The sequence below is a fragment of the Beta vulgaris genome, chromosome 2 (assembly GCF_026745355.1).
Source record: "Beta vulgaris subsp. vulgaris cultivar EL10 chromosome 2, EL10.2, whole genome shotgun sequence".
Taxonomy (NCBI): Eukaryota; Viridiplantae; Streptophyta; class Magnoliopsida; order Caryophyllales; family Amaranthaceae; genus Beta; species Beta vulgaris.
The window spans coordinates 25,617,963-25,631,314 of NC_079203.1; the positions used below are offsets into that span (position 1 = coordinate 25,617,963).

Sequence of the window (13,352 nt, forward strand, 5' to 3'; positions counted from 1 at the left end):
CACGGCTGCAAGGACACTCCCTTTGCACGCCACATACAACCCATGTTAAAGGAAACTTTCCTAAATTACGACTCATGACAACTAGGACTTTTATGAACCGAAACAAGCTAACATTTTCGGACCTTATTACAATCGAACTTAAATAAAAACAACTGATTAACTAACTTAACTAACAAACATAGTAAAAGACATATTTTTAGTTACATGGAAAACCTCTACTTTAAGAGTAAAGTAAAACCATGCAACAACCTAAGAAAGCAGTAAGTATAGTTTGGTGGAGTCATCCATGGAGGCATCACCATGGTGGAAGGGAGAAGAAGTTGTGTGACAGGAGAGAGAAAATAATGCGAGTTAGGGTTTGGTGGAAATGGGAAATTTGGGGAAGAAGAAAGTGAGCGAAGGGGGGTGAGGGTAGGACGGTAGTATGATGAGGGATTGAACACCGAGTGAAGGGTGAGGGAATATTAGGGTTTTAAAACTAGCCTCTTAAATAACGGATCCAAAAGATCCGAGTCGGCATCTTCGGCTCATATTTAGATCCGCATTATGACCACAAGATTCAGACCCAACCTGGATCCGTTGGTTCTAATTTTTTAGGATCCAAATCCTAACGATATGGATCCACGAATGCGGGCTGGATCTAGGATCCATTGCCATCATGCTTTCACATCAATTTTGACCAAATTGAAAATTCCTAAACCAATTTCATAAATTTGTCAAAATTAATTTCTAATTGATGATCTCTAAAGGTTAAATACTAGGTTGTAGATTGAAGAAGCCTCATTTCTTGCCTTTTATTGACCTATCAGAGTTCATATCACTTTCTTTTAACATCCTTGTATATTTTGAGCTGATTCTGCTATTAGAATGAAGCATTCTTTGCGTAGAAGAGCTTGTGATTGTCACAATATGGAATTCGTCCTGTCCTTAGGTTTGAGTGGTATCTTTTTTTTGTACAGGACTGCCAGGTGCTCTTTTATTCTTTAGGAGAAATTCTCCTATAGAATCTTGACATTCTCTTCTTACTAAGGCCTGAATGATCTAACATAACTATGTTGCCTTTGTACATATATCTCCTTTTATTGTTAAAATGTCATGGGATTTTAGTTTACACGCTACATAACTTTTAGTTATCTACTATATAGCCACTTTTTCATTGAGTCACTTTTTGATTGTTTCTTTTGCCTAATATGTATTCTTGTTCTCTGCTCATTACTGTATTTGTTTCCTGTTTATGTTTCATGGAGCATTCTTATCAGCATGACTACCATAAAAAGTTATTTGGAATTTGTGTTATAACTATATTGAACTAATTTCCATCAGCATATATACAGTTGGCTATGGCTTTCTGATGAACTCCTATGATTCCCTTTTGTAGAACGTTAATATACCAATTGTCCCTTTTTTCTTGGGACAACTTGATACTATCTCCAACTATGGTCATTTTGCTCAAAGAAGTCTTGGGTTTTGGTTATCTCAGAGTGATCCTATTTTTTGGGGGTCTTTTCCCAAAATAGTCTTTCACCTCAAGTAACTAGCTAATTCTGTTAATAATGACACATCAAACTATTCCATAAGCCCTTTTTCAAAATTAACTCAAGCCAATTGAAGGGTTCAATGTGTCATAAACTCATAATTAACTGATTTAGCAGGTTAGGACCATCTTGGGAAGACCCCAAAGTTGGGACCGCTTTGTGATAATCAAAAGTTAGGACTTTTTAAAGCCAACCAGCCATAGTTGGGAATGGTAGCGTCAATATGTCCCATCATAAACAATCTGGGATCTTGTATGGCTGTACATTCTAATGCGATCTCCCTTGACTGGAAATCCTTAATCTTTTCAGAACCTTTTGTGTTTGATTTGCCTGATTAAAGTGATGCTTCTTAGGAACTTTCTCTCAATGCTGGTAATGTTTTTGATATCTTGGAAGAACGAAGGCAATTATTTTCCTGATATCTTTTTTATCCATGAGTTGTATTCGTGGAATAAAACAAAGGGACCGAAATGGGAACTTATACATACAGTAGAAGCAGTTGGCATAGTCAATCGATTATATACAGGATGCAATTTTTTGCTAGATTTCTGTGACTCCTGCAGCTTGTGGCTTCTTTCGCTGCAAGTTGGTGTTTTTTCGTTTGTCGTGGAAGTTGGAACTCTATGCTATTTGATATTAATAACTTCCAGATTATGAAGACTCCTGCTACTTTGTGGTTTATGTCTTATATAGTTAATGTCATCAGGTTTTTCTCAAAGAGAGAATCTGACAATGCTGTATATGCTGTTTTTTGTGGTACTGAATGTGATTTCTTGCTTTTAGAGTAGCAACAGATCCTGATTTTGGAAGGTATATTGGTGGTGTTTTGATTGGGGCAGAAAACAATCAAGATAAGTTAAAAGGTTCATATTGCCAAGACCTCGTGGGCACTGACTTTATGAGAAGATATATTGTGTATTTTGATATAGTAAACTTACACGCAATTTAATTTTTGCAGGATTTTCTCCAGACGAGAAATTTCCTCAATCAAAATTTTCCCCTTATGAAAATATTACTTATGAATGGAATCCTAATGTACGTTTTAATCTGTCGTCTCTAGTTTTGCTCTTGCATTTGTAGTTTGACGCTTGTACATGGGACAGTAAACTATTTTGAGCAGTTTTATGCAGCCAATGGCATGAATGTCATTAAAGCTTTGATCTCTAATGACTAAGTGATGTGGCAAGAATCTCATTATCTTTTCATTGATATATTCATTTAAAAACACTATCAATACCCCAGAAAAACTGGAACACCCCCCCAAACAAAAAAAATCATGCCCCAACTATCTGTCTCTTCAGAACCATGGAAACATTTACGATTTATGTTTGTAAAATACCCTAGAACTCTGTTTAAGTGTGAATCGGGAATGTTTCCTTTCTCTTACAGAAAGAAGTAGTTGGGTGAACTGTGAAGTACTGATGGGGAGGACAAGTTTAATATTTAAGGGATTTCTACCTTTGTTTTTTTTTGGGTTGTAATAGTAATATTAAATGAATAAACAATTATAAAGATACTCTCTCCATTCCCTTTAATTGTTCCTAGTTTTGACTTTTTTTTTGTGTCTAAAAAAAATAATTTCCAACTAGAACCGTAAAAAAGAAACGGAGAGAGTAACAAGATTCGTCCATGTTACTTTGCCGGTGGATTTCTATAGTTCTAATGACGTTCATGCTATGGGTCACAGAAAGTGCCAAGTTTGTTGTTTTGATTTTTTTTGGTTTCAGTTTTATTTTTCTTTTGTATCGATTTAACTTCATATCGATGTCTATGGTTGCAGACAAGCTGATGAACCAAAGTATATGGTGATTGAGATAACAAAATATTTTTAAAAGGTGGTTAGGTAATTTTATTAATTAAAATATGGTTACTTACAGAACTTATATGAAAATTATTTGAGGAAATGGAGAGTAATTCAAAATGTACACAGTATCATGAGCAAATAGCTAGGACTATAGCAGTTAAGTCCAGTGATATTCAGGCAAATCTTCATTTGCAAGACACTTTTAAAAGGTGGTTTGTGTTAAAGAATCTAATTTATAAGCAGTGTCTCAGAAACAAAAAGTAAATTATTAGTTGATCTATTTTCTCATTATATGCATGATATCTTTATGGAGTGTGTGTATGTATGTAAAGAAAGGGGTATCGTGACAATGTATGAACACTTTGGCTGGTTCAGTTGAGGCCTCTTTTGCCCCCATTTCTCACTCATCTATTTTGTCCAAGAAAGTTACGCTATACTGCTTTTTTCAGGGATCAGGCATCATGTGGCAGCGCTACAATTTCCCTGTATTTTTACTGTCCAATAACAGTACGTTATTTTTAAACGAGGTGATTTACTTTCCTGTACTTTTGCATCTGCTGTGCGGGAATTATAGTATTATAAATGTGTATTTCTTAAATCATTAAATGTCGTTTGACGCATTTGTTATCAACATTTGTATATTTGAACAACAAAATTTCCCGTAAATGTGCATGTATGCTGTCAAGCTTGTGTGGAATTATGGATAATAAGAATAGAGCTTTCATGTGAAACTTTATATTGTGATTTGTAAAATTATCTTTTCTAATAGGTGATATGGAAATGGAATTTGAGGGATATTATTCTTGAGTTATATCAACTCAAGAAGATGGACATTTTTTCTTGAGTTTCTCGAGCCCTATTTATGGAAGATTGGAGTTGATAGAAATCGTTTCTTGAGTTAGCCCAGTTTGAGTTTTATATTTAGAAGATGGAAATCAATGGATAGTCTCCTTTTGGTTCACCAACAACCAAAAAAATCTAATACAAGACCGTGTGTCTTGATCCACTTGTTTTCTCCTATTACACTCGATGTTAGACGATGAATTTAAGTATTAACCTTTACATTATGTAACTCATTTAAACAATTTGTAACGAACTAGGGAGTTGGTCATAACAACTTCCAATGTTTAGCATAAATGGAAAAACAATCAATTAATAATCCTACCATTTTATAACTTAAACAATTTGGAATAAACTTGGGAGTTGATCAATAAGAAATTCCAATGTTAGCAAATAAGGAAAAGAAATTCTAAATACTACATTGCACATGTAAAATATTTGAGGGTTGATACATACTCTATCCGTGCCAAAATATTGTAAAATAAAAAATTAACATGATGTTAAATAACTAACTGGAATATGAGTTTTGAAATATCCAATTCATTAATAATGCAACATTGGGAGCCCAAGCGCCAAAACTAATGACTTAACAGCTAAACAACTCCCAAGACATAAACTTGATGCTTTAGGAGCCGTAGTAGGTCTATGCTGTTTCCTGTAAAGCAAAGTAAATATAAGAAAACCCATATTATTGAGTTGTAGTTCTTTGTGGATCAATAGGTGCATTGATTCTTAAGTTGTTGGTTGCCTTTTCCCATTTTGCTGTTCCAGATATGATGTATAAGAGCCCTGGATGGCTGGGGTTAGACTCCAAGTGTATAGGAGCTTATCAATGTAATATTATCTCTTGACTCTTGAGATATTCAAGTCTTTGTTTTCCATCTATTCTCGATTAGGTTGTTGAAAATGAATGTCTTTTTCCATTATTTTGTACTGTACAAATCATTTGATTTTGTAATTGTTTCCCCCATAAGGGGTAGTGAGAAGAATATAACAACGGATTAACACCTATGCCTAGATTGCGGATATAAATTTTGAAGAATTCGCCCTGATATATCTGATATCTGCATAATATCATGAAGAATATATAAAATAACTTGGCTGCCTCTGTTGATGTTGTACGAACAGAACATGAGTCCAAAGGCAGGGTAAATTACCATTTAGAAGCCATTATTAATTTGAGATATTGAGAGGGTGACACGTTGGGATTATTTATCTACTATTTCTCACAGGAGCAATCGCTGAAATCTTTTCTGTAATGTCCATGATATATTGCTCCCCAGTATCAAATTGAAGCTGCACTATATGTTTTCCTTCTTGACAAAAATATTCAGATCTTTTCTTTTCTAAATCACTCCATGTGAAGCCCTAATCAGTTACCTTTGCTGATACGAGGCCCTTAGTAACTCTATGTAAAGAGTCATTTAACTATATACATATTTATGTATATGTATGTGTTTATATTATATATTTCTCTCTTAACTACGTTCAAAAAATTGATTAATGAAAACGAACCTGCTGATGTATCAGGGATACTTGAGCTGAAATGTAGAGTATGATCATCATAGAAAATGAGTTTTACTGTCCACTTAGATTTTTTGTAAGTCCTGAAGTATCCTGGGCCATTATCCTTTTGAACTTTTCTCAATCTTTGCTTCTTGTATGTTTAATATTATTCAAATAACAATTAATTTTGACAAGTTGCAGTCAAATTAGGGGATCACAGAGCGTTTAGCTGATGGTGTCTTATTTTATGCTATCTTGTGACCTTGCTTTGTTAGCCTGTGCGTATCTTTAGCTCAATACCATGTGTTGATCGACATGATTTCAGGTTTCAAATTGATATATGCAGGTTGCTGCTAAGAACGAAAAGATTACTAGGTCATACAGTCAGGATGTTGCTGAGATTGAGCTTGTTATGCAGGTAACATATCTTGCTATCAATATTAGTTTTGACTTTTTGTGTATACGAGTATACGACTCTTACAAAATCAGTCATTCAGAAGGTATGAGAATCACATTTTGGTATTGGTTACATGATAGTTCAACTATCAATAACAACAATGTTTCTTTTTTGGTTTAGACAACAAAGTCTGGCACTCATGATTCAGAATCTTGTTTGAAAGCAGGAACGTGCCTCCCCTTAGGTGGATATAGGTGAGGGTTCTTCTAAAATTATCAATTCATGTAAGCTACTCTTTAAATTATTAATTATTTAGTGGGAGCTTGTTTTGCATGTGAGCTGAACTTCTATTATCTTTGATGTCTTTATTTTATTTTGTGATATCCCATTTGCTTGAGACAGGGTTTTGGGGTGGTCTACATCAATGTATACAAAAGCTCAAGGTGCATTCAGGCGATAAGGATTCTAGTGTGCCTAGGTGCACCTCGTTAATGAGGCACAACTAAGGAAGATTGAATATATTTGATAAATAAAAAACGTGTGCCTTGGGTGCCCTTTTTGCACCTCTTTCAAATTGCCTTACCTAGCACAAAATAAGCGCTTGAGTCTTGACCCCAATCGTCTTGTGCCTCAGCGCCTAGGAGGAACCCTTTTTTATACACTAGCCTACATGCAAGTAGAATGTAAGTTGTCAGAATTCATGTAGATTAAATTTCGTAATTGTCCATCCCTTTACTGATATAAGTTATCGAAATTCGTGTAGAATAAACAACTTTATGCACTTGCAGCAATTTTCTCTCTTCTACAGTCGTGCATGTAATTTCCCTAGTCAAGGTGTATGTATTATTCCTCCTTTTTACCAATTTTGATAGAATGGATGGAAAGTAAGTTATAAAGTGGCGAGTCATTGTTATGTGTGGATGATTCAACATTCTGTAACAGGGTTTCTCGAAATGGCAACTCCAAAATCTAATGTAACTCTGTTATTCTATGATAAGATGACCAAGTTTTATTCCATGCTGCATAATAGCATGTAAATTGGCTAAATTTTTTTGACAAGCTCAATAAGATATGCTACATAATACGAATTGTGGTATTTGCTCTTGACTCCATCAACTTTGAAGGCACTTATGCCAAATAATAGAAGGCTATTTGTTGATATTACTTTAGCATATTTTGTTGGTAAATTACCAAATTACAAAAGGTCCATCATTGTCAGTATCATTGCCACCCCATTTTCTTTTCTTTTCCAAAATGATTCAAATAGATTTTTCGTTTTATGGAAAGTTTTTCTCTAGAACATTTTGTTGCACAACTACTGAACTACGTCAAAAGATGGTGAAGTGGGAGCAACCACCTGACTTTGTAGTATGTTGCACATCTTGGTGACCACCATATTAGGCTTTTGAGTGGATGTGCAACCCTTGCTCGAGCAAGATTGGGTTGATATGAGGTTGTCTCGATGATTGCTCGAGCATGCGATGCTCAAGCAACAATGAACTATGGTGTCTCATTGATTTTTGAACATGGCGGGAGCAATCAATAACCGTATAACTAGGTCTGCACATGAGGAGCGTGCACGAGCGACTATGAAGAATACGCTCCAAAAAGTGTATGTGAACATCTCCGTGTACAAAAGCTCATCGTATGATCAAATAAATCATGCTATGTTTGGATTGTATTGCATCAAAATCATATGAAAAGATCTAGAAACGCCAAAACATGCAAACAAAGAGTAGTAGAGCTCAATTTAAACAAATCATGCCAACACAGCCTAAACGGATGTAGATATGCAACGTAAATGCACCTTAGAACTCTATGCAAATGTGATACATCACTACAATCTTGTTGTGGTGGTTCTTTGTCGTTATTGTCAGAAAAGGAGTGGCAAGGGCTGTAAAGTAGCTTGCTGCATTGTGATGGAGCAGTTGTAGTGGTTGAGTTTCGGTGGAAAGGAACCTGGTAGTTGCTTGGTTGTTGATGATAACTAATAGAGATTGAGGTGCTTCTGAAACTAAACGCAAACAAAAGGGTATTGTAAATCTTTCTCTAATTTCCATTCCTTTACCTGTTCATGAAGGTTTTCAGAATCTCCAAAGTGGGGAGCGAGAAAAAAATTATGGTATGACCGTATCAAAAAAAGGGATATAGGGTGATTATGCTCGTTTGATCTTCTGATTTCTCAAAACGAAAAAGCTCCTAAGTTCTATTATGGTGTGAACTCATTAATCTTTTGTCTATTGAATATTTGGTTTCCATGAGTGCAAAAAGTTTATGAAAAAAAATTGTTCTTTGTAAATTGCTTATGCCAAAGCAATCTGCTGCTAGCTTCTTGTTGTTTCTTTTCTTATTCTTTGTTAATATTTAAATGGCTAAGATTACGAAAATTTTGTTGCTCTTTTCTTCTGAGCTTAATTCTACACTTATGTTTGTTAATCTGAAGGGCAGTGTTTGGTCGTCTCTTCCTCCCAATAGTGAGTCATCCGCGGATATAACCAAGCCTATTATACTGGCAATTGCGTCTATGGATTCTGCTTCTTTTTTCCGTGACAAAAGCCTCGGTGCAGATTCACCATTATCTGTAAGCTCAAGCTGAATGATCTTTTTTATTATTTTGTGGAAAAATCTGAAGTAAGAAATCCTTTCTTGGAAAATTCAAGCTTAGTGATTGATGTTTTACTAGAGACAAACAGAAATCTTTACTAATAAAAAGAGGAGGACCATGTATAATAAAACTAGAGACTAACAGAAATCTTTACATGATTCTGCTTGGATACATGATTCTGCTCTTGGAAAATCGTCGAACTAGACCATTGCTGACTGAGGTGATGCTTTTCTCTTCTGTATCTTTGTAGGGATTGGTTGCTCTACTTGCAGCTGCTGATGCTCTTTCGCGTTCAGATTATTCAAAGAGCTTTAAGAAGCAGGTGACTATGAATTCCAGTATAAAGGAGCCATATGTTATGTGATAGATTATTCTGCTTGAGTTTATTGGGTGTATAAAGTGGTTTTTGGTGGATTACATTAAACTTCTTAAGTTATGATGTATCTATTTGTAAATTATCTATTTTCTTAATATTGTTTTCTATGGTGGATGTTACATGTTATATTCTTTGTATCTAGGTAACGATCTAGTTTGCCTAGTTTAGAGCATTACAATATGGTGCAACACCAACTATAATGTTCAGTGGTGCTCAATGACACATCATCTGTATTCTGCTTGATTGTGGTGAATCATTATATTTCTTTCTTATTTTTTTCTATTGCATCGGCCCTTAAAAAGGGGAAAAAAGAATTCAGAAATTAGGAAGATTACCAGAATTTGTGGAATTTATGGCCACGTGTGTTACACCCAGCATAAAGTTGTTGCTGGTGTCTACGAGGAGGTTAATCTAAGATGCAGAGATCATGTTTGTCTATTATTCTATATCAGTTTCTTGCCATTTGCCTTACTGACTACTCACTTATTCTGCAGCTTGTTTTCCTGGTTCTTACTGGAGAGGCCTGGGGTTTCCTTGGTAGCCGCAGATTCTTACATGAACTTGACTTGCAATCAGAGGTTGTCGCAGGTCTCAATAGCACATTGATCGAAACGGTAATATTTCACATATGAAAATGTTTGAAAGGTGCTGGACAGTGTTGTTGGGGGGGGGGGTGAGATAATTATATGAGGGAGAGAGTTCGGCAGATATAATCCATTTTGGTTACAAGTGAGTAGTATGTCGGGTTTCCTCTCTCTTTCTTGCAATTAGTAAAACTCTAAAGGCCCCTTTTTGTTCAACAGTTGCTACCAATTAGGTAAGGTTAATCCATGGATTGTGCTCCCAGGAGAAATGTGCTCCCACAATGCAAAATAGAACATTTATGAAAACGAAAAGAAACATTTTACCGTTGAAGTGAAATATTACAAGAATTCACATATGAAAACGAACATTTTACTGCTGAAGTGGAACATTACAAGAGTTTACTAATGATAACCGAAATTTTTACTGTTATAGTGGAATATTACCAGAATTCAATTACGAAAATGAACATTTTAGTGTTTAAGTGGAACATTAACAGAATACAATTACTTTTGATAGAACATTTGCTCATCAAACATAGGACATAAAAAATAGAACATATTTTTTTGCTGAAAAATAAGATGTAAACGAACATTTTTTAAAATAGAACATTTGCTTATCGAAAATCGTCTACGTAAAATAGAAAATAAGCTTAAAACAAACATTTATTGAAATAGAACATTTGCTTATTGAAAATAGAACAATTTTCACGAAAAATATAACTTAAACTGGCATTCTCTAAATGAATCATGTCATGGTCTTGAACTCTCGATATATCATATGTAATGAATGATCGAGGTTGTCTTTTCGGTCCAATGCTTAGCAACAACAAACAATAGCTACACAGTGTTAGCTACATTCAGAGTGGTGGATTGGTAGAAGCAACGGGTGAGCGAGCGCTTTCAGCTATAGCTCACGTCACGCGCTATAGTTTGATTGTTAGCTCTATAGTTGCTTTTATGCTTGTTAGGCCTACCAGGTACCATTGGAGATGGCTATGATTGTTAACAGACAATGTCCTAGGTGTAGAGGAGATTGGAGCAACACAGAACGCCTAGACGATGTTTTTCTTCCCGGGGTTGCAATAAGTAGATCGAGAGGTCGTTCAGCCCCTTGTCCTTGAATATTGGCGTAGTACTATTTACTTACTCGATCATAGACATTACTTGGCCACTGGAGAAGGCTGAGGGCTCGGCAAGATACTGCCATGCCATGGTTGAAGCTTTAATATTCTATAGACGGAACTCTTTTTTAGGTATTAGAGGAGAGAGAGGACACCACTCAGCACCTAAGGTAAGGTTCAATGCCTAACAAAAACAAACCTAGAAAGAACCCCACGGAGTGGTCTGAAAAATATGCTTAAAATGAACATTATTGAAATAGAATATTTGCTTATTGAATTAGAAAAATGTTAACGGAACATAGAACAAATTTTTCGCTATGCTTAAAACGAAATTTTTGTTGAAATAAAACATATACTCATCGAAAATGGAACAAATTTACTTGGTGCACCATGTGCATTGTGCTCTTGGGAGCACAATAGAATTTCAAGGTAAGGTATCAAATCATATCCTTGGGATGGCCCATAGAATCAATTAAACCAATACCTAATTTTTGTAACCAAAAATGGAACCCTAGAACCCATACCTCAAACCCATCCCATAATCAACATTACGGATGGGATGGGTTTGACAAGATCCCCATCCTTGAAATCAAGACTAAAAAGAGATCCATACCCATCACGACTTCCACCACTGTAACCATCACAACTAGATCAACCACCACAATTCCCGTAAGATCAAATATGGCTAATCAATATCCAATAACGTCACTAACAACAATATTTATCATTGTCATTAACAACCTTAAATACGAATTTCAAAAAAAAATCCTTCCAGCTATTTGTCTTAATCAATTTAAGGCTATCAAGTATCAACATTGGCATTCAATTCATAAGCTATAAGATAGTGCAATGAGGAGGAGAAGAGATGCAGCGGAGGATGAAGAGGTGGAAAAGGAAAGAGGACGTAATGGTGGAGAATCATATGTGCAAGAGGAGGCCAGAAGGTGGAGAGAAAATAAAGTACAGATGGAATAATGGGATTTATTCTATCAACTAAACAACTAAAGGAGTGTTTAGGTATGATGAGGTATTGGGTGTGATACTTGAAACTTAGACCTATAATTTATTGTTTGGTTGCTAAAGGGTTTGTTCTTTCACTGCATCTTGCACCCTCCCCACCCTCTGGAATCTCTCCTTTTCTCTTCTCCTCCTCCCTTTCTCTTTATTCTGATTTTTCCTTAACTTTTTTTTAACACTGCCCCTTTTAAAGCAGGTGATGCTCTCTTGCATAATTTCTACGCCTGATATATAGTTGGAACAATAGCTTGTCAAAGTGGAGTAAAAACTTGATTCTAGTGTTGGGGGTTATGGTTAGACCCTCATCTCGAACTGAGGTATGTGTCTTCAGGGGGTTTGAGGTATGGGTTCCAGAGTGCCATTTTTAGTTACCAAACAACATGTAGGAGTTTTGTTTAGTCTAAATCCAAACCAGATTTCGAAAAGATAGTGAAGCAAATGCCCATAAACCTTTACATATGATCTGATTGAGTTAATGAAGTGCCTTGTAAAACATCAATTATATAAATTGGAATGGAGAGGGAGTAACTTTGTGCCCTCTCAATATTCTATATTTTCTCTCTTATGACTCATGGCTCAAAATTGTGATGTGGTCGATTGAAAATTGAAGTGCAATATCTTTTATATTATGTTAGTTTCCATACAAGAGAGATTCCATCCAGAATCAAGGAGCCATATTCTACCTTGGGGGTATATGAAGGGCCTTTATGATCGAGTCTAAGGTGAGGTGTAATAACTAATAAACTTATGCTTAAATACCGTATGGCACCAGCCTCTCCTCTATCAATCCTATAGTTGAGCATGGCGGCCATCAATAATGAAACCCAATCTGAAGTCACATCCAGTTTAAATCAATCTCTTCCAGACCATCATGGAAACTCTAGAATTTTCTTCGCATCAGAGCCATAAAGTAAATGGCCACAATTTCCTTGTTTGGTCACAGTTTGTGATGGCATAGCTGATTAAGTCCTTGACCAGAAGATTTTGGAAAATTTTCTCGTATACTCAGTTACAAAAAAATTTGGGATGTTGCTGAGATATCTATACTAGCAATGTAGTATTGCAAGATTTTCCTCCGTGATCATGTCCAAGCAAATCTTCTGTCACATCCTACTACAATTTACTAACTCGGTGCTAGCAGGAGATAGATCTTTACGACGTTCATGAGTGGAAACCTCTGAAGACCAGGATCCATCTCAGAAAACTATGGAGACAAAGTTCCTTATGGGACAAAACAAGGATTTATATGAAGTCTGAGGAGAACTCTGGACATAACCGGGGCCGCCAATCAGGGAACTTCTCTTCTCCGAACAGAAGAAAGCCAAAAGAAAGTCATGTGGGGACATCCCCTTCATATCCGGAGGATGGCAGATCCGCGCTTTGCTTTGCAGCACAAATACTCTCAAATCATAACCCAAATTCACCGCTGGGGGATCACACATCATTAAATGAAATTAGGTCCAAAAGTGGAAAACCTTAGTGCGACCTCTACAGAAAAAATGGCCATGTCTGGCAAACCTGTTGGAAACTAACTGGGAAGCCTCCCTATTAGAAACAAAAACACATG

The 13,352-nt window shown here is 35.9% G+C and overlaps 1 protein-coding gene across 1 annotated transcript in view; it reads left to right on the forward strand.

Annotated features, from left to right (window-relative positions):
• Window positions 1–13,352, forward strand: part of LOC104906346 (nicastrin) — a 37,893-nt gene that overhangs the window by 6,652 nt on the left and 17,889 nt on the right. The window contains exons 4-11 of the mRNA XM_010695086.3: window positions 2,319–2,398; window positions 2,494–2,570; window positions 3,789–3,866; window positions 6,032–6,103; window positions 6,263–6,336; window positions 8,531–8,663; window positions 8,938–9,009; window positions 9,558–9,677. Of these exons, the coding sequence (XP_010693388.1) occupies window positions 2,319–2,398; window positions 2,494–2,570; window positions 3,789–3,866; window positions 6,032–6,103; window positions 6,263–6,336; window positions 8,531–8,663; window positions 8,938–9,009; window positions 9,558–9,677 (706 nt within the window). The remainder of the gene's footprint in view (window positions 1–2,318; window positions 2,399–2,493; window positions 2,571–3,788; window positions 3,867–6,031; window positions 6,104–6,262; window positions 6,337–8,530; window positions 8,664–8,937; window positions 9,010–9,557; window positions 9,678–13,352) is intronic.